Below are 21,965 nucleotides of genomic sequence, written 5' to 3'. Positions count from 1 at the left end.
TACCTTAGCTTGTCCAGTGTGGTCTCCTTCATGTAAATGCTCACCTTCTCTGATAGAAAACATGAAAGTTTATTTCCTAGTGCATAGAATTTTATTTTACATACTGACATATACTATTTTATTCTATTATCAATTGAAAGTATATGCTTACTGAACTTGCAAGAAAAAATCCTGTAAATATATGTGATCCTATAGATATATACCAACATTTACTTCTAAATAACAGATATATGTCAACAAAAATTAAAACATTTTGTTTTACAACAAATTTGACTTTTGGAAAAATAAAATACTAGATTTTCTAGTCATAGTCCCTTTCTTTACTAACTTCACTGTCTTGATATGTAGACAATTTTTTGAAAGAGTTTTATTTCTGCCTTAGGCTTCCTTTGAAGCTATGGAGAAAAGTTGCTGACATGGATTTCATGACATCTTTTCTTTATTATCTAACTTCTCCATAGTAATTTCTTAGTTATAGGTTAAGCACAGACACACTGATTCTAGCATATCAAATTGAATTATATGTATTTTATTTTGTCCAACACATCAGATGTTATCTGTGCAGTACCTAATTTGGCATTCTAGGCTCCAAAAGTAGAACAAGCAAACTAGATAGAATGTTGCTTTAATCACAAATAATAAACTAGGCATGATTATTAGCCTCTTTAATCCTGGCACTCTGAGAAGCTGAGGCAGAAAAATTATGAATACCAAGCCAGTGTGGGCTCCACAACAAAATGCTATCTTAAAAACAAAGAAAAAGAAATAAAACAAAAATAAATACAAACTTAAGAGAGAATGTTATACATTTATGTGTTTCTACTGATTGATATCACAAGTTGGCAATGGATTATCATTACTATAGAAATTATATTTCTTATTGTTCTCTCTAGGTAGGTATTTATCAGATATTACTATTAAATATTAATATTTATTAAAGACGTGGAAATATTTTAAAACAAAATACTAAGCTTCCTATTACCTCTTTTCTTACTTCCTATCAGAAAGTAGAGTTTCTCAGACTGACAGTGCAATACAGATGAAGAAAGACTATCCTAATTTTAATTTGACAGAGTTATTGCTGCTCTTTCTGAGATTGACTGGTTTCATGATAGAATAGAATGATTAATGGTTCAAGGAAAACAAAGGAAAATGCACTGAACAGGCAAGGAAGAGAAGGGAGGAGAGAAATTTAACTCAAAGGAAAAACAGGGGATGTTTTAAGCTTTGGATTGATATATGTGAAATTACTGGACCTGTTAGTGGAATTGGTTGTGGCCAATATTATTTGCTGCATTATGCATTATCTCTGCTAATAAACACGTAATGAAGGTTGGATCCTACATTCAAGAGAAACTGACAGTTTGGTGGCTCAGACCTTTATGATTTTTTTAATTTTTTTATTGTGAAAATATTGTACAGAGGGGTTACAATTACATGGGCAAGATAATGAGTACATTTCTTATCAAGCAGTGTAGCCTCCTCCTTTGTTTCCCCTTCCCATCCCATCCTCTCCCCACCCCTCTACCCAACCCTCCTCCCCCCCCCCACCACAGTTGTAAAGTTCGATTTGGACATAGACTTGTATGTCTCATTGTTGCAATGGGTCCACTTGTATCCCTATTTAAACAATTTGTTTTTTCCCTTCCCCTCCACAAATTATAACAACATCAAATACAGTGAAAGCAGGGGTAATACCGTGGGGGAGGGACATACAAAGCAACAAAGAAATAATCTTATTAATGTGTTAGAAACAATCCTATGAAAGGAAAAAAAAACATTTGAATACATATTTTAGGGTTCATTTCCCTAACATCAACTTAACTGACCTTTTCTGCTTGACTCAGACATATACTAGTTACTGCAAATAAGGGAAACCATGGGACCTAAGTTTCTTTATGATTGTTATAAGGCCCTGGAAAAGACTGTTCCAGATTGTGAAACTAACTGATCTAGTACTGAGAGTTTGTCTCAAAGGACCAGCGAAAAATACTTACCAATATAAGTTTGTTTAAATCATGTTTGGCATTCAAGCCCCAAGCACTTGGTGGATCTATTACTTTTTCTGTGCTACCAGCTCCTAAATCACTTCCTTCACTTTGTTTTTCTATGTTTGCTACTTTGTTTCTGAAAGGACCCCAGGACTGGCTTGGAGTTATAATCCTAGACCCCCTTGACCTTCCTCCCAACACACTTGGGTGAGAAATACCAGTTTACTATCAATGGGTAACATGGCTTCTATGGAAGGTTTTTTTTTTATGATAGAAAAGTTTAAAATCACTGTGGTCACAGGCAAATAAGTTTACCTCTGTGAATAATCAAAATTAGAGCCTCTCTGTCCATTTTTATTTTATTTTGGGAGGGAGGGATGAGGATGTTGAAAGGGGTGGTACTGAATGAGACATATTGCATTCAGTAAACTGCTTTGTTCAATGGCAACTCCTTAAAAAGAATAAAAGAATTCTTGGCTGAATTGAGGTTGAAACACAGACATACACACACATACACATACACAGAGACATACACAAACACACATACAAAGAGAGAGAGAAAGAGCATGAGAGATGTGTCATTATTCGTTTTAAAGGTTACATAAACACTTTGCTTAAACACTAAATCCAGAAATTCATGTCTAACCAAAACTCTCAAACAGCCTTTCTCACTATTAATAGTAATTACAGGTTAAGAGTCTCTGAATTAGTATGCTGTTGAGTTCAGCCTAGAGTGACCATCTGAACACCAGTAAGAAGTGGGCAAGAGAATACAGGACAGAGAGTGCTGAGGACAGTGTAAGATGTGAGCTGGAACAATTGCCGTAATTTTTGTCCATGGTTTCTTCGCCATTGCTTTGCCACATGGCTCATTTATCCTGCAAGGGAAATTGGGAAATATAGGTTTTTATCCAGATAGGTATCAGCTCCTTGAACTCTCAAGAGATTTGTAATTAAAACAGGTAAAATAAATAGCAGTGCACATCTATCATACACACACACACACACACACACACACACACACACACACACACACACACACACACACAATAAATAGTCATGGTCTAAATAACAGAAACATTTTGTAAGTGACTGGTTGGGTAGCCCGAAATTACTCAGGACAATTCAATGAGTTACTCAAGCACCAATATTTAGACAAATTGACAGTTCATTCTTAGAAAGCAGAGTATTCCTGCTTTCTCCTCAGCTCTTTTGTTCTTTCAGTACCACCCCAATACATCATTCTACCAATAACACTGAAGCACCCTACCTGCATTTAAACTCCCCGTCTCCACTTACCACTTAACTGTTACATTTTAATGCTAAATAAGTCTCCTGGGTCACTGTGTTTTGGTCCATGGCTTGTGAGCCTAGTAGTTTGTCTCAGAATATTGTGAATTTGCAGAAAGCTCTCAATGTGGTGTTTTAATGCTTGCAAATTGCTTGCCAATTTAAAATGAGCTGCATCTAAACAGTAAGTAATTGCTTATGATAATGAGTGCAAACTAATTTACTAGAATATGTTAATATTCACAAAGCACTTTTATACTGCCTGCTGTTCCAAAAATACTGCTCTCTTGGTTCAGTGTAGCTTTTAGATGGCATTATTGTTACACATCTGACAGAAATCATCATTTCAGTATCATCTACCCAAAAGTCACATGACAAGGACTTCAATATTCTAAAGAAGGAACAGAAAGTAGTGTCATCCTTTGATTAATGATTTAGAATATTTGAGAAAAAAGGGAATTGAAGTCTTAATAATTAATTCTAATTAGTGATTGATGGTGGTAAGCAGACTATACTGAGTTGGAAATGGCCTCTCATTCCCATAAGAGACATAAAACTTAATTTAAATCACTTCAAAGACAGATGGCAGGCAAACTTCATTTGAATACAATAACCAATTTAAAATGAATTAAGCATTTTTAAATGACCCTAGATCGGAATGTTTTAAGTAGGAAGTTTATTTCATCCTCACTGTGCCCTCTGCCCTTTGTCCTGTAGATTTTTCTTCACATTTCCATAGATACTTATTGTGGACTCTAGAGCTTAAAAATCTATGTTTCAAACCTGAAGGGTTTTTCAAGGTTGGGAAGGACCAGTGTTTTCAAGAATCTGATTTGCAGATTACTCCATCGCGTAGTTTTAGCCTCGGGTGAGAGAATTTGTGAACCACATACAAAGTAAGAATGGTTTGACAAAGCCGGGCGCTGGTGGCTCACGCCTGTAATCCTAGCTACTCAGGAGGCTGAGATCTGAGGATCGCGGTTCAAAGCCAGCCCGGGCAGGAGAGACCGTGAGACTCCTATCTCCAATAAACCACCATAAAACCGGAAGTGGTGCTGTAGCTCAAGTGGTAGAGCGCTCGCCTTGAGCTGAAGAGCTGAAGGACAGCGCCCAAGCCCAGAGTTCAAGCCCCCACGACCGACAAAAAAAAAAAAAAGAATGGTTTGACAATGATTTGTTCCAGATCTAATTTGGTACTTGAAAATGCGGTACCGTTTCAATCATTTTAATTTCAAAAACATCTCATAGGTAGTTACATATTTTCACATGGGTTAGATAGATAGATAGATAGATAGATAGATAGATAGATAGATAGATAGATAGATAGATAGATAGATAGATCTTGGTAAAGAATCTTTTTTTGTTTTAGTCTATCACTTTCAAAGCTCATTTTCTTTGTTGATGATGTAAGAAAATGCACACCTGAGCAGTAGGTGAGGCACCTCCCACTTCTGGTCCCCCAAGATATAAAAGGTGCCTCCAAGGAGCCTGACAACGCCATTTTCTCCCTTTCCTCATGAAAACTTGGCCTTGTCAGCTCTGCTGGCAATAAATCTTTTCTTGTACTTGACTTCTGTCCACGCAGTCTTTTGGATTACTTTCTGCCTGGGTTACATTTTCCTTTCAGATTCACTGGAATACATTGTTAGGGGTTCAAGCACTTCCATCTTTCCATTTACAAATTCCCATAGTGGCTTGCCAAAATGCCCCAACTTCCCAGGCTTTTTTCTTCCTCAAAACTGTTGTTATGAAAACATATTTATTGATACTTCATAGAATTGGCTAAATGTGATTCTTAATGTAAGCTTTATAAACTTTTTCAAAGTATGAGTTGATGGATGAATAAGCAAACAGAAGTTGCGTTTATCTTATTTTACTTTAATTAATGTAGCTGCTACTATTTTTTCTACTAAGCTTATATCAGCACCAAAAAAAGAGAAATGATTTCCTTTCTCATGAAGATAGAGATATTTGTGAGATAGCAAAATATCATCAAGACACTCCTATTAATCTGTCCTATGACATTATATTTTTTTCCTTTTAGGCTGTATGTGACTCCTTGTTAAAAGAAAATTGCATTTCACAGTTTTTAATATAATGATACATTAGCATTTATCTAATCATTTTTTAATATTAACCTTGGTTAGTCCTAATTTGGTTTGTACTCTGTACTTATCTAGGGATTTAATTCAAGAAACAAAGAGAAAATACTGCACATTAAAAAGACATGGATTTCTTCCTAAAACAAAAGTGATTTCTCATTTATATAAGTGAATCTACTCTTTAAAAATATATATGTCTTTTTTTTACTACACTTCATCAAAATCCTGTCTACAAAATTAGCTCTTAACTTTTCCAGAACTCTATTAAATGTTATTTTTCAAAAAGAAATGGGTGTGGTATCAAGAAACCAAGAAATTCCCTAGAATTCTTTAATGGGGAACATTTAGTTACCTTATACAAGATTCTTTACCTACTATGTTAGACAATGATTTAATCACTGAAGATCTTTGGACAGAAGAGTAATTAGAGATTTTATTTCCAAAACAAATTTGATATTGCCTTGTAATGTAGATTTATATTAAGAAAAAACAGAATCGTACCAGATCAATTAAGATGAATACTTATTACAAGATTTAAAGTCAAATGAAGCCCAATATGAGCCATGCAAGTATGGAAAAAAGATTCAAGAAGTACAATCTTATTTTAAGTGATGAGTATAGTTTTCTTTCACCACTACCATGTAGCACTCTACTATATACTCAATTAATTGTCAGTAAGAGTACAGGTGCTTTATTCTTGAATGGTTCTGTGATGTTGCCTTTCTGCTTTCCAGGAGCATCCTTGTGTTACTTTATACTTCTGTCTTTGTACCACTTTATTTGTTTGTGTTGGTCAAAATACATCATTCCTATCTCAATGGAAGTCTTTTTCTAGCACCTTATCAAAACATCTGACTTTTACCATTTCAAAACAGAGAGGTTTTGATTCACTATGTCACTTTATGAGTGCAGTCCATTTTGTTCAGGTTACTCCTTTCATTATTCTCCCCCCTCTCTCTCAACCTCACCTATCCCCTCAATTTTTCCAGTTATCTTCCATATATGTATCTTGAGTATTATAGCCACATTAACCCATCCTTCCTTTTTCCATTCAGCTACCTCTTATGACCTTTCCTTGACCTCACCTCTCATCTGACACCTTATGTTCCAGCTTCCTGGTATACATTTAGTTAAACTGCTGTTCTTAAAGAGAGTTACACTATTTGCAATTTCCCTTCCATATACCATACTTTATAAAATATATTTGTGCACATAAGCATTTGACCAACTTTTCCATATGTTACATATATTTGTAATTTGGATCTAACTTACATCTTACTGTCCTTGTTTTCTAGGTCCATCCATGTTCCAGCAAATGAAATAATATAATTTTTCTTGATGGAATATATATATATATATACACAAATGTACATATATACATATATGTATATAATAATATACATATATAGACGTCTGCATACATGTATATATGTATATATATATTTCATATCCCCTCACCACAATTACATTGTTCTGTCTTTTGATTAATCTCTTATCACAACCACAATGAACACTCATTTCTATATATCCCAGTATATTAGACAATTTTTTATATATCTACAATTTTCTTAAGCCTCTCTATGACACCATGGTCCCTTCTTAGGTTACAAATTAATAGAAGAAACTAGCTCACAGTGATCTGAATGAGTTCTAATCATAGTACTGAGTCAGCATATTGTGACTCAAGGCTCTGTTTCAACATGATTTTGAGAATAGAGATCATTTCATACACATTTCAGTGATTTCTGTAATGATAAATGAATTTAAAAAAGGATTATTGAGTAGCTAGTTTCTTGGATGGAATTTTTATTTTAATCAGTGTTGGAAATTTGAACAATTAAATTTTGAAATAAGTAAATTGAAGGGCATCACTGTACAAATGCAACTTCTAATTTTTTGATACTAATTTTAAGGATTTTCTAGGAACCTAGTACAACCTATTCAATCCTCTTCAAAACAAGATTTTTCTTAAAGAACCTAATAATGCAATTTGATTTCTTCTCTCTCTCTTGCTGTCTATAGCTGTAATGCAAATTGATTACTGAAATACTTGCCAGAGACTTCTTAATAAAGTTCACTTATTGCTTGAGGGTGTCTTGTTTTAGAAGGGAAGATGTAAGCATTTAAAGTTCTAAGGATTATTGGCAGTGGGGTTGTTGTGAATTATTTTACTGTCTTTGTGAAATTTTCCTTAATCTCATTAGCAGAAGTTCTTACTTTTTGTTTTGTTTTTTTCCTCTCAATCACATAACTTAGACCTAGAGACTTTTATAAATTTTGGGAATCATATTAATCTTAGAAAAGTTTGTTTCACTTGACAAGTCAAACCATAGAAATTAACTGTTGCAGGGCAGGTGCAGGATGGTGGGGTGGGGGGAGGACAATGTATTTGAGGAAAAAATAACAAGTGTTTGTTTTTAAGTATATTACAGATAGACTAGACTAGTAAATGAATTATTACTTACTGCACAGACTTTCTAAAATAGTACCAATTAGCTTGAAAATAATTTCAAAACTTTGAATAACTAGAGTAATAACTAGAATAACTTGAATAACTAGAATAATTAGAGATAAGAGTCTCATGGGTGGGGCTGGGAAGGTGGCTCAGTGGTAGAGCGCTTGCCTTGCATGTATGAGGCCCTGGGTTCGATTCCTCAGCACCACATAAGCAAAAAGAAAAAAGCTGGAAATGGCGCTGTGGCTCAAGTGGTAGAGCGCTAACCTTGAGCTGAAGAGCTGAGAGACAGTGCCCAGGCCCAGAGTTTAGGCCCCACCACCGGACCACCCCCCCCCCAAAAAAAAAGAGTCTCATGGATATTCTTGTCTGGGCTGGCTTTGAACGTTGACCTTTTGAACATTGATCTCTGCCTCCTGAGTAGATAAGTTTAGAAGTGTGAGCCTCCTGCACCAAGCTTTATTATTTTTGCCTTTTGTTTTCAAGATTACTGTTAATTGTGACTTGAATATCATTATTTGTAATAGGCTATTGTAATAGCCTAGTTATCAGTTTAAACAAGATGATGACATGCCTCAATACCATTGCTGTGACAACTCACACACACAAGCTGTTCTGTCCAGCTTTTTATCTTTAATGTACACATCTATCCCTCTGAAAGGGCTGCATGTTTTAAATTATATTTTCCTTCCTCCTTTCACACTATTACACTATTGGTTCTAATCAGAAAACCAAGAGAAAGGGTGGCTGATGAACATTTCATATTTTCATAGATTTCCTTCTAGAGCAAAAAAGAGCAACTCATTGTAATGAATTTATTTAACATCAGCATCTGATTGCATAATCGTATCTTTGTGTGATTCCAGTGAACGTTAAGTAACATCATTTGCTTGAATGATTTTAATTCGTGCAGTAGATCTGCTATGCTGTATGGATAATTCAGCCTTTTTTTTATTCCATTAAAAGTTGGGAAATATTAATTGTTAATTGCAGAATGTCGCTATTTGTGCTATTCCTGAACATATGTCAAGGATGTGGACAAGGGAGGTCACCCTTGCATCCATTTACATCCTAAAATATAACTTCAGGTGTCAGGGAAGGACATACTTGTTTTTCGAAGACTGAATACTTTGTTTTCATTGAAGCATACTCTTCCCATAAATGTCAAGGTCAGGAAAAAAAATAATGATGCATTTATAAATCTGTATTCTTTCTAAGAGTATTTTGCTAGAAAAATGTATGAAAATATTTCACATTTCATGCTTCTATTAAAGAAAAGATTTGAACCAATAGATAAAGAAAAAAATTTATTGGAGTACATAATTACTATTTAAATTATCTTCGAGAGAAATGATTCCTGACTCTATAGGAAATCACCATGATAGCATTTTGCTTTTCCATTTTCTTCCAAGTTTTATTTGATTGGAATTTCTTATTGAGTAAGCACACATCATTTATTTCACTTTCAACTGGTTGGTATCTTTGTTGGGCTAGGGCTGAATCTAGTATGGACTGGCTTACTAGAGAGGGTTCACTGTCCCACTTTTGTATCTTGTAGGAGTACTGTGAGATCTGGGTGTTCCAGCCTCTTTTTGATTCCTTGGGAAATTTGGAAATCATTATTAACACCCACTGAATCCTGGTGGTCCTTGTTAGTATATCAATGTATCTGACTCTGATGGGGTTCAAGAGGCTTTGCAATGAACTCCAGCTAGGCTGATTGGTCTTTGGTGAGGTAATGTGGGTACCTGGTTCTGTATAGTGCCACTCTGAGGAAATTCAGCATGGAAACAGTGGCATCACAATTTTAACTTGCCAGTGAGCATTCCATTTAATAAAATTTCAACAACTTTTTTTTTAAGTATAGTAAGGTGCCTTATTTCAAAAAAGATTGGGGTTTTGCTGAAACACATAAGTTCCATATAAGAATTAACTTCCCATTGTTTTTTCCTAGTTCGAGTATCATCCTTAGCTATTTGTATAAGATTTACATTATAAGGTAATTATGTAAAATATCCCAAGTATTTTTACTTTGATCAAGAAAATCAGGCCAGGGTCTAAAACATTTCAGCCATATTTTAAGGGTTTATTTTTCTTTTTAAATGTGTCTCTTTCTTAAAGATATGTGATTATAAACTTAGCTTCATTCTCTATTTCCTCTTTTTTCTCTTTATTTGTGCTTGTCCTGGGGCTTGAATGAACTCAGGGTCTGGGCACAGCGCCTGAACTTTTTGTTTGCTCAAGGCTAGCACTACACTATTTGAGCCATAGCTCCACTTCTGGGCTTTTGGTAGCTAATTATGGCACCTAGCCTTTTTATCTGGTCGGAATTAATTTATCAGCACTACTAAGTCTGCCTCTTCTATCACAAATGTAAAATTATCATATATGTACACTTTATTTTCCTTTCCTTTTTTCATCTATTTGCAAATTTAGATATAAAGATTGGCTCAAGGATAATTGGTTATTTCTTAATATTGGTGTCATTAGCTTTTAGATTTGGAGTTGATTACATATTAACAGGTAGGAATTTATCTTAATCTTATTATTTTAATATCTTCTAATAAAATACAAGTTTACTTAAGTTTTTATTATTCTTGTATATAAAATTTTAAGGAATGGAAAAATAGTTAAAATAGTACTAGTTTAAAAATAGTAAAATAGCAATAGTAGCAGTAAAAATAATAGTGTTTATTTTCATGAAACAATTTTTTTATAGTGCACAAAATTTATAATTTAGAAAGACACTGAAATGCAATAGGTTGTTGCTTTAGTAACTTATATTTTTGTTTGTTTCACCAATTCAGATATTTTACATTACCTAAAAATTTTAGACAAACAAGGAGCTCTCTTTATCACAAATGAATTCTACTTAAGAATATTTCCACATAAGTGGAAAACGTTCAGAAAATTTAAATTTAATAATGTCATTTTGACACAGTTATATGAGGAATAAAAGCGTCCCTTATTTGTAATTGTTTTAATTTCCATCTGACTGCCTGGTACACTTTCACTGGAAAAGTGTTATATCCCTGTTACATTTAATAGAAACATAATGGCTTGAGTGTTTCATGTTAGCTGCACGGTGACATTTGAAGAAATATAGGTCTTTGAGGGAAAAAAAAACTTTTATTCAAATACATGTTATATTCCATAAGCTAATCTTTTCAGAAGTTAATTATATTATTGTTCATATAGCAAGAATGCAGAGCCAGTCACTAATATACAGACCTATACATGCTGATTGGTTTTTGTTTTCAGAGAGACTCAATCCATATGGGAGAATACATTAGCTTTTGTAGGAGTAAAGTCAGGCTGAGGTAGAAATATTAAGGGGGAGGGGATGGTTGGTAAGAAAGAGATAGAGAGAAGAGTACTCTTTGGGTAAAGAATGTGCTTTAGAAGAGTAAAACATGTTTCTTATTAGCATACTACAGGCAGGGAAAACATTAGAAATTGAAGACCACACTAGACTTTTACAAACACTTATTGCATAGTAAAATACATTGTCACTGCTCACTTTATAGCTGGTGGGCTATGTTTGTTAATAAATTAAAATGAGTGAGATACACGGAGCACTGATGGTTCAAGCTTATAGTGTGAATGACTCAGGCTGAGATCTCAAGCTTATAGTCTAAACGACTCAGGCTGAGATCTGAGGATTCTAGTTCAAATCCATCCTGGGCAGAAAGATTTTTGAGACTCTTATCTCCAATTAGCCAGCAACAAACAAACAAACAAACAACTGGAAGTGGAGATGGTAGAGCACCCACCTTAAGTTGAAAAAACCAAGCGAGATTGCAAGATGCTGAATTCAGCGTGAAATGCACTTGCTGCACAGCTTCGCAGAGAGAGGACAGAAAACCACGAGAAGGTTGAGTTAGCCCTGCATTTAGTGATGTGCTGAATGCCAAGATGAATTCGCAATAAATCTATTAGGAGTCACATCATCGATGGGATTTTATTTGCAGTATGAAAACCAGCCCCAATAACAAAGCCACACAAGCCACCACTTTTGCCTTCCTATTGATTAAAAGCATGAAGCAGTGATTGAGTTGTCATCACACATTTAATTCACCCATACATGTCTCTCTAAAGGTAAGGTTGAAAAAGTCTAGTTTGCAGGTCTTTTTATTTTTGGTAGACTCGCTCATTTATTTAAGGTCAAGTGAAATTTTCTACTGTGTGCTACATCATTTTTACCACCTGGATTATTGATGAAGATGAATTGATACTCTTTCTCTCATGAAATTTCCATGTGATTTGATGAACTATATTATGATTGTCAATGAATAGTGAAGGGAAATAATAATTATTTATATAACATAATAGTAAAATAATGTAATTGATATAAGATGTAATAAAATAATAATTGCTTTATATCAATTAAAGTACTAAGCCATAAGATAAACTGAAAAGATGAATAGAAACTGTGATAGAGGAAGATTCTTCTTAAAACTATCAATTTGAACATAACTAAAATACAGTTAATTATTCTCATTTTTTCTCATTTTTTGTATTACAATAAAATGAAAAGGTTGTGATGTTACTTTATATTTTTATGGTACACATACTTGCACACAAAAACCCACCTCTTCCCTGTGCTTTGTTGGTCACTTACCATGATGAGGGCTAAAGTATTGCTGTGTAATATCTCATTTAATCCTGGCAGCGATTCAATAAGACAAGTTTGCTAGCTCCATTTAATTCAGATAATTAGAAGCACAAAATTTAGCACAAATAACTAGGTTAGAGAATAGATAGCAAAAGATATAGTTAGAATTGAAGTCCAGGGATATCTGAGGCCAGAAGTTCTACTCTAAATCTTGAAAAGCCTCTGCTACAGGAAGTCTATTGTGACCTTGATTCATAGAACAATGTAAAATCAGGTAGATTTTGACTCTTTTAGACAATTGACTGTATTTGATTATGAGAAATAATGTTTTGGCTGTATGGAAGGAATGATTTAAGAATATAGAAAAATTTGTCAAGTATGACACTGAGCAGTTTAAAATAAATAAATAAACCAGATGCCTGTGGAGGTAGATAGAAGAAACCTGTGGTAATACCAAACCTCTAATTTATTTGTGTATTATGAAATTGTTCTGAGTATATTGACATGTGTACTCAGTATACAGGGAAGAGACTCATCTATCCAGATGTATTTAGCTAAAAGGACACCAGAAAAAAAAGAAGCGTAACTTAAATCATTGTAAAGAAAGATTAGTTAGCAGTCTGGTAGTTACTATATATTGAAAACAGCAAATTGAAGAAATGGAGATCAAGAGAATTACAATTTCAGGGCAAAGAGTTACCAGGACCCCAATTCAACCAATAAACTGGATGTGGGAGTTCACTTTTGTAATCCTAGCTGTATAAGAGTATTACTAGTTAGGTCATGGTCTAACCTATTCCTAGAAAAACACAGAGATTCTATAAAAAGAAATAAAGCCAAGAGGTGTAGGCATGGCACAAATAGTATAGTAACTGCCTTGTAATGCTTAGTTCAAACTGTAAGAAAGGGTGAAATGATAATGAAATTAAATTTCAAGTAATGATATCTGTCTTGTCATGTATTTTTGCAAGTCTGGAATTTGAACTCAAGCCCTTAAACCTTCACTTGGCTTTCTTGGTCCTAGTTGGCACTCTACCATTTGAGCTGTATTTCCAGCATGACTTTTTGCTAGTTATTTGGATACCAAGTCTTGCAGATTTTTCTGCCTGGACTCACTTGGAATGACAATTCTCTGATCTTAACCTTCTGGATAGCTAGGATTGCAAGCATGAGCTTGTCCCATTTATCTTACTGAAAATATAAACTTTTAAATTATTATCACATGCCTAAGAAATTAGAAACATAGTTCCAGAAGTGAAGGTAATATCAGTATACCTATCTTAAATGCTTTGTCATTTTTACATGCATAGGTTATGTTTATTTGTTTCACACGATTGTGAGGTGAAAGGAGATTGTAAGAATATGAAGGATAAATGTCACCATATGGATATGAAGCATTGGAATATGATAACAGCTGACCTTGACATTCAGACTGGCAGGTTCAATGAACTTCATCTGGATTGTCTTATTATAATAAGAACAGGAATCTGAATAATAGCTTTGATATCAGCCTAGCCTAACCTCAACTCTTACAGCTAAATTTTCTCAAGTATTTTTAATGGGAGAATTATTTATCCTACCTTGTATGTAACAGTCGGAAAGAGTTGGAAAATAGTCATGCCAGTGGTGAGTATAGATGAAGATAATTGTTTACATACTGCTTCTCTGTGTTCTGTTAGAAAGTGTCAGAAATCTTAGATATAGTTGATATCATACACTGTTAAATAGTATCTCTACTTTGGAACATTTTTTTTCTTATTTCTCATGAAATACATAGCCATAGAGAAAAAAGTTATTTTAAAGGAGAAACATAAATGAATCATGAAGTATTAGCATACAGAGACAACAATTACTTTTGAAAAAGAAATCTTTTTATATAACATATTTTCATGACAAATACTTTATCAAAATGATTAATATTTAATTATCTGTAAGAAATGAGAACTGAAAAAATACTTACCAAATAGGACTTGCTTCTTAATATCATAGGAGAAGAATAAGCATCGAACTATGCTCTGCAAAATTTTACATTTTTAATGCACAGTCTACAAATTCTGAATCTTGCTTATTTGCAAACTAATTGATACCTTTCTTTATCTTAATCTTTATCTTTCCTGGTGTGAATGAGATAAATTAATTTCATTGATTGGTATTCAACAAAATTAGTAGAATAGTCCTCTACCAGTTTTTTGTCATAATCAATATTCTGGTTTATCACTTTTACACTGTTGACCCCTGACATGTTTATTGGGACAGATTTACATACCAAGAGCTCTTATAACCTCAAATTATTATGTACATATTTCAGAAGATTTTGAAGATTCTCAAGAGCTTATGAAAATAAATGTCTAAGATAGAAAATGAAGATTGGTTGTCCCCTCAAAAGAGCATAAAATCAATCCACTATTTAATTAAATACACACAAACATGAGAGGCAGTCAACTTCATTTAATTGGCAAATTGTTATTCATAAAAGCTTGATGCATTGTTATCTTCAGACCATATTGTTCTATGCACATTTACATATATTACTAATAATAGAAGCTCTTTTCCATGTTTTATACATGGTAGAGTTATCCAGAGAAACAGAACCAAAGTGGAGTACTTCTATGCACACGTAGCCTCTTACAAGGAGACCGGGGAAAGCTGGTGGCATAGTGGCCTGAAAATCAGAGAGCCAATAGTGTAAAATTTGTTTGGTTCTGAAGGCTTGAGAATCAGGATCCAAAAACGTCATTCTCTATATTAAACAGTCAGACAGAAAAAAAAGAAGGAAAACCCAACTTTCCTCCAATTTTGTTCTGCTCAGACCCTCAAAGGATTTTAAATGATGACCACTCAACAGTGGATGAAGCAATCTGGTTTACTCAGACCAATACAATTGCTAATTTCATCCAACAATGTCCTAACAGAAAAGCCCAGAAATAATATATCACCAGCTACTTGGGCATTGGATTGGTCCAGTCAAGTTAACATAATCTGGTACTCATAGTTGGTATTCAGTAAATACACATTGGGAGGTAAAGGTGGGGGCGAAATATACACATTGGCATTTTTTGTTATTCAAAGGCTATTCCTTCCTTTGTAGATTCTCCCTAAGGCCTGTCTGGGCTTATTAAATACATGTTTCTGTAATCACTTTTAGTTTGGAGGTATCTCTCATTTCGGTTCTCTAGAGATAAAACTTGTGACTCAAAGATTTTCCTTCATTGTATTCAGTGAGAGAGAGAGATGCTAGCAAAGCAATGACAATCAATGATATAAAAGTTTATTGCACTGGATGCTGAGAGATGTCATTAGAAACAAAACTCTTTAAATTAGGATGAGTGATTTCCTGGTATCATTATCATACAGCAAAGCTTGAGTACTGGCAGAATCAGACCCTGTGTGACATTTTCTTCAGTGTTGTGAAACTAGTAGTACTCACTTCCTGGTGCAGAGGAATCAGAGGGTGGATCAGGTGAGACTTTTCACAATAGCCACTAGATGTTGCTTGTTAAATAAGACCTGACTTCTATAGATTGAACCTATTATCTATATTGCCTCTACCTGATACTGGAGTTTATGGATGTCCATTCATTACTTATCATCTGTCACATGTGAATAAACACTTCCCCCATAAAAAATTTGCTCTGCTATACTGAATGACCCTGTCAGATCTACATGTAGCTTTTGTTGCAAAAACAAGTTGATAAATGTTTCTGCTGCTTTTTGGAAGCCTTCAGTCAGTTTCCTACTGGCTGCACTATTTCTTCAAAAGTGGCAGGAAGAAATAAAGCATTCTTACATAGCATGCTTGTCCAGCTCAGTGGAAAAATCTTGCCATAATCTACAGTTTGTTCTCAAACACCTGCTGGTAGATTTAATGAGTATATTAAGATTGAACTGCTTCTCTATTTATCTTAAAACAATTCAGTTCTCTTTTGAGCAAGTTTGCTAGAAATCTATTACTTGCTTTACTGTATATCTGTATCTAAAGTCAGTATTTGAGTGGTATGTCCATATGATAAACACAAGAAAATATGGGCTGGAAATAGTTGGGACTAACTGATGTTGTTTTTGTTTGTGTTTTACAGCTGGGACAACGTATATCTTTAGCAAAGGTGGTGGACAAATCACGTATAAATGGCCTCCAAATGACCGGCCAAGCACAAGAGCAGACAGACTGGCCATAGGGTTTAGCACTGTTCAGAAAGAAGCTGTATTGGTACGAGTGGACAGCTCTTCAGGCCTGGGTGATTACCTAGAACTGCATATAGTAAGTACTCTTTAAATACATCTAGGCATTTACTTTGGACATTATGTTTGCTGTTAACCTTTTCTATGTAACTTACAATGTTGCCTCCTTAAAGCCTCCCACCCTGCCTTGAAGACCAGCAGAAGATATATACCATAGAAAAGAGGAGTACTATCTAGAGATAATAAAACTTCAGATTTATTACTGTTAACCAATACTTTACAATTGGGGAAAAAATTCTTTTTGAGCAGGAATTTCTCTCAATTTTGTGTTCATGAAGTCTTTTTTGGAGTACTTGTAGTGACTTTTGGCAGACTTGCCAAATTAATAAAATAATTTATTGCTCAATGAATAGTATACCATCTGGCTGGAAGCAGGAAGTTATGACTAGTGACATACAAAGATCTGGTTTCAGAGTTCTGATTCCTTTTCTTGCCAGAGAGAAAAATTAGGCAACATTACATGAAGCCCAAGGAAAGAAGGGAAACTTTAACAGTATTTGGAGGTGTGAAAGAAAATCACCCCAAATAATGCTGTTTTTAGGATATTTTGTGTCAAGGAAATGGTATGGATTCTTACCATTTCTGGCCTAAGAGCATTCTTTTGCTTTGAGTTCTAAAACTCCCACAACAATTTACTTGGAAGATAGTAAAAGGCAAACATCAGTTATGAATGAAAAATGTCCTTGTCTTCTTAAAGCTGCTTAATGGACTATAAATAGTTCAGTCTCTTTTGTTATCCCTGCATTCAATAGTTACCAATGATTTTGATTGTAATTTTCTCATGTTTCTGTATTACTGGCAAAGAAACACACATAGTATTTCATTGTTCAGAGATAGTACATTTTACTAACACAACAAAATAACACACATTATAGGTCTTGTGGTATAAGTTACTGGTAACACCTGTCTACCCTGCCTGTGCCAGGCCCTGGGCTGAACTCATAGCACCATTAAAAATCAAACATAAAAGCTGTAGGGTTCTTCTCATCACTATTCTTCATCTGAAGTGTTTATCCTCTAAAAGTTTCTGAAGCACTTAATTCTCTCCATCCTCGTTTGTTTTTAAGTTTAGCTTATCTCTCCTATATCTTGTCCTAAGGTAAGATTGGTTTTGTGTTTTTATTTATAAGTTGTCTCTTGAGTAGTTCTCAGGCCTTAAAGGAAATGTAAGTCATCAGGTTCTTTTCTGTTAAAAGTTGGCTTTTGGGCACCACTCCTATATAATTCGGAAAGCCACTTGATACCAAAATACACTAATAGACTTTTACACAGTTTGAATTCTCAAAGATTTTATTAACTTATCTTGCTACCCTATCTTTTACATTAAATTCCTTAAATTTCCAATAAGCTGAAGGGTTTAAGGGGTGGAGAAGCTGTCACTGAGTACAGCTGCTGATTTCATTGCCTCTTGTGAAAACAAACAAACAACAGCAACAAAAAACCTCAATACAACCATTATTGAACCATCATAAATTTTCCATTCAAAATGTAGTTGCCAAAATGGAAACACTGGGAAAGTAATTTCGGCTGCCTTTCAGACAATCAAAATGGAAAGCATTTGGACTTTTATGGCATCATAAATAAATGATCAGTTGAGATAAACTTAACTAGTATGGTACAGTAAAAAATCTTTTAAGAGTAATCTCAGCTTTCAAAATATATTTGTTCAGTTCTGATTTAGAAGCCTTACTAGTTCAAACAATAAATAAATATAAAAGAAAGAAAGAAAACCAAGAACATTTTCCTTCTAAAAGAAATTACTTATTGATCCATAACCAATTACACTTTTAGCCTGAGAAAAGGTCCCAACGATCACTCTCAGATCAAAAGGGCTCTGCCACTGAATTACTCAAACAACTGTGGTTGGTTTTATGGTCAAAGGATTTTGGTGTGCAAGAATGACCATTTTTTTCCAACTCTGACCAGATATGGGTTGAGGGCCCTTATACAAGTAAATAATTGGCTTTCTAGGAATCTGTACCAGCTCAGTGCCTTCCACAGCTCCCTTAGTGCAGGTGGAGTCTTGAAAGATGATCTGTCAGTGTGCCTTTTTCTTTCTGAATCTCCTTTCTAAGTCTCAACGAACCATTTGCTTTGGCTTTAGTGGTTTTCGCTATACATTCTTGGTCTTGTATTTGAAATATCCAAAATCTCCCATTTTTAGAATTTGTCTTTAACAAGTTAGGTTCCTGGGATTCCCAAATACACTTTGTCAGCACTGTCTACTCTTGTATTAACTCAATCTTAGTTCAAATCTGTCCCAATAAAACTGTACTTTTCTCCCCTTATTTCTATTGCATACATTTTTAAAAAATCCACCCATTAGTGACTCACTAAGTCATTTGCACAGATACAATCATTTTTTCATGTTTCAACATACAATCAAAATTAACACAGGTAAGAATTTTTGTTTGTTTAGATTTTTAATACTGAGTTTACCTTTAATTCCTTCTTGTAACATTAGATACATGGAAAATGGAAAAGGAATTTAACATTTAAAGAACAAAAAAAAATGGGAGTTTTACAGAAAGGCAAAGAAAGGGAAGGAAAGTGAAGGGATATGGTTTAATCTACAAAAGTTATAAATTTTGCCTAACCATTAAACTGCCAGGGAAGACTTCAAAGTCAGTAAAGTATACAGTATGTATTGATCTCATTTAAATACATAATTTCCATCTCTAATTGATAGAGTGAAGCAATAAACAGCAAAGTTGATTACATTCATTAAAAGATGCTCCATTCTTGCTGAAATGTATGATGCTATTTCAACTAAGTAACTTCAAAAATCTGAATGGCAAATAATTTCAATGAAGATTTGAATATTTGTTTTGGTTTATCCTCCCATTCTTCAGAGTTTGATTTCATTTGAAAATGTAATCACATTTAAATTTTGACTAAATGTGATCTTAAAAAGTATTACAACTTGGAATAAAAGGAGTATTGATTCAGGTGGCCTAGTTTTGATAAATCTTTTTGTTATAAATATAAATGGTCTCACTGTTAAGCTGAAAGCCATATAGTAGTAATTTTGAAATTGTCAGGGTTTATGAGATGAAGAGATAAGAAATATATGAAATGAAGATTAAGGAATTTCTAACAGTACTTAGAGGACAAGTAGTCAATAAAAGCTTTTCTGAAAGAATAACTGATTTAATTAAATATTGAAAATATTGCAGTTTAAGTTAACTGTGAACTCTCAACATAACCATTGTCAATAAAGTGACAGGCAATTTGGTTTCAATATAATTCTCAGGAAGTTATCTACCTTTTTGTTGATGGTATTGAAAGAGTTTAACACTCCACATTAGTAGTTTTATTTATTGAAAGTTTGCATATTTTAACTGATGTTTTCTTAAGTCCTCAACTAAGAATTGATTACAATAGTTGTTTAAAGAAAGTTTGGGGCAAAAACATTCAGTGGATTACTGATTGCCTCAGTTCAATAATTACCTCATTTGTTGTAGCCAACTTCTGTCATGAATTGTTTTCTAGTTAGATAATAGCTGTCTATTACTTTCAAATAGAGACAGAATTCATGATGGCAAAGAATAGGTTTATATCAATGATAAATAACCATAAAAATAATATGAGGTAGCCTGTTATAATTTCCTTTAGTTCAGGCTGGAAGCTTGGTCAGTAATATATATATATGTATATATATATATTGCTGGAAGCTTGGTCAGTAATATATATATATGTATATATATATATATATATATATATATATATATATATATATATATATATGCACCTATATACCTAATGCCCTAGGTCTATGTGAGGCTCTGTGCATAGAAATGAGCTAGCCACTCAGTACCTACTTTAATAAGTATTTGTTGCATAATTGAGGAATAAGTCTCCTGGCATCCTTACCACCCTATGGTTTAAATTTATTGCCAAACCAGCTTACTACTATTGCTTGGAAATTTTTAATCTTGGCATTCACTCATATTTTTTTTGTAGTTCTAACTTTCTTATTTAGATATTATTTGTAAGAACAATGAACCGATGATAACTTTTAGAAGTAGTATATAAGACATGGAAATGATAAAATGCTTTACCATAAGCATTTGAATTAACAACCTTGAGCATTACTTAATATTGAAAAACAATTCCTTAGAAATAATCAGCAAAATGTGAGCTGAATTTTCATTATATACTGAATTTTACCAATGCTGTCACTTCTAGAAAAACTTCTCTTATATATTAGTCTACTGACATTAATTGGAGATTACTAAGCACCTCTCTGATGTATAGAAGAAAGCCACATAAATGTGGGCTGATTCACTTCCATGACTATTAAAGGATGTGTTGGCCCTGACCAGAGGAAATGTCAAGGAGGATGGGGGAGACGATGAGTAAGGAGTGCTCTTTGAAATCCTTTCATCTTGGGAGCATGAAAGAGCATTGCAAATTTGATTAGTGAATTGTTGTACATATTTGCCTTAAGTGTTTCTTCTTTGTACTCTGCTGGGACGGAAGCTATATTTTGGAGCCAAGCTCTTAATTGATTTTGATTTAGGGATATACCTTTTGATCAGCGGTTTTAGTATAAACTAGAAGCATAGTATATTTATAGTAAATATTGCATATCCCCACATAAAGGACCAAAATTAGTAATCTGTCATTTCTTTCTCATCTTTTTCTGACTTTAGACATCTTGTGCTATTTATTTTATTACTCTAAGATTTAATGCATAAATGTCCCTTAAGGCCAGTAATTGTATATAGTACATACCAACATAAACAAGATAAAACCTAATCATTCTCCCAAAAGCTTCTCTTCAATTGAAGTTGTTCTCTAGCTGAGATTTTTTTTTAAGTAACAAATACCTTATTTGTAAGAATTTCATGTTACCACATATTGTTAAATATATTTAGGATGTATTTGGTGGCATAGAATGGTCGTGCAAGGAAATTTTATTTTGATATATCCATATTCAGGTTGTTGTGTAATACTTCAATTTAACCTTGTAAATCGCCCGCAATAGAGATTTTGTGTGGTTTTGTTTTTCCTGGTTCTTCTATGAATTAGAGAGTATGTAAATTTGAACTTGGAAAGAAGGTAAAATAATGAATTTTCCAAATGTGTTTTTGAAGCCTCTTGTCCAGTCTTCTGAGGTATGATAGAGTGATCTTTGGTAAAAATGTAAGAAGAGATGGTCACTTTTCTTGTCTGAAGTGCTATCCAGATATCTTATGGTAATCTCTAGTTGGGAAGAGAGACAAGTTTCTTCCTTCATCATTTTCCTGCAATTAGTAATTCCATGTAGA

At 33.8% G+C, this 21,965-nt stretch overlaps 1 protein-coding gene across 48 annotated transcripts in view; it reads left to right on the top strand.

Moving 5' to 3' along the window:
• Nrxn1 (neurexin 1) overlaps positions 1-21,965 on the top strand; it is a 1,041,346-nt gene that overhangs the window by 724,896 nt on the left and 294,485 nt on the right. For all 48 annotated transcript variants that reach the window (XM_070025560.1, XM_070025561.1, XM_070025582.1 and 45 more), the window contains one exon: positions 16,530-16,711. In XM_070025560.1, coding sequence (XP_069881661.1) covers positions 16,530-16,711 — 182 coding nt within the window. The remainder of the gene's footprint in view (positions 1-16,529; positions 16,712-21,965) is intronic.

This window comes from Dipodomys merriami, unplaced genomic scaffold (genome assembly GCF_024711535.1).
Source record: "Dipodomys merriami isolate MVZ:Mamm:240054 unplaced genomic scaffold, mDipMer1.0.p SCAF_17, whole genome shotgun sequence".
Lineage (NCBI taxonomy): Eukaryota > Metazoa > Chordata > Mammalia > Rodentia > Heteromyidae > Dipodomys > Dipodomys merriami.
This window is presented reverse-complemented; position numbering and strand designations above follow the sequence as displayed.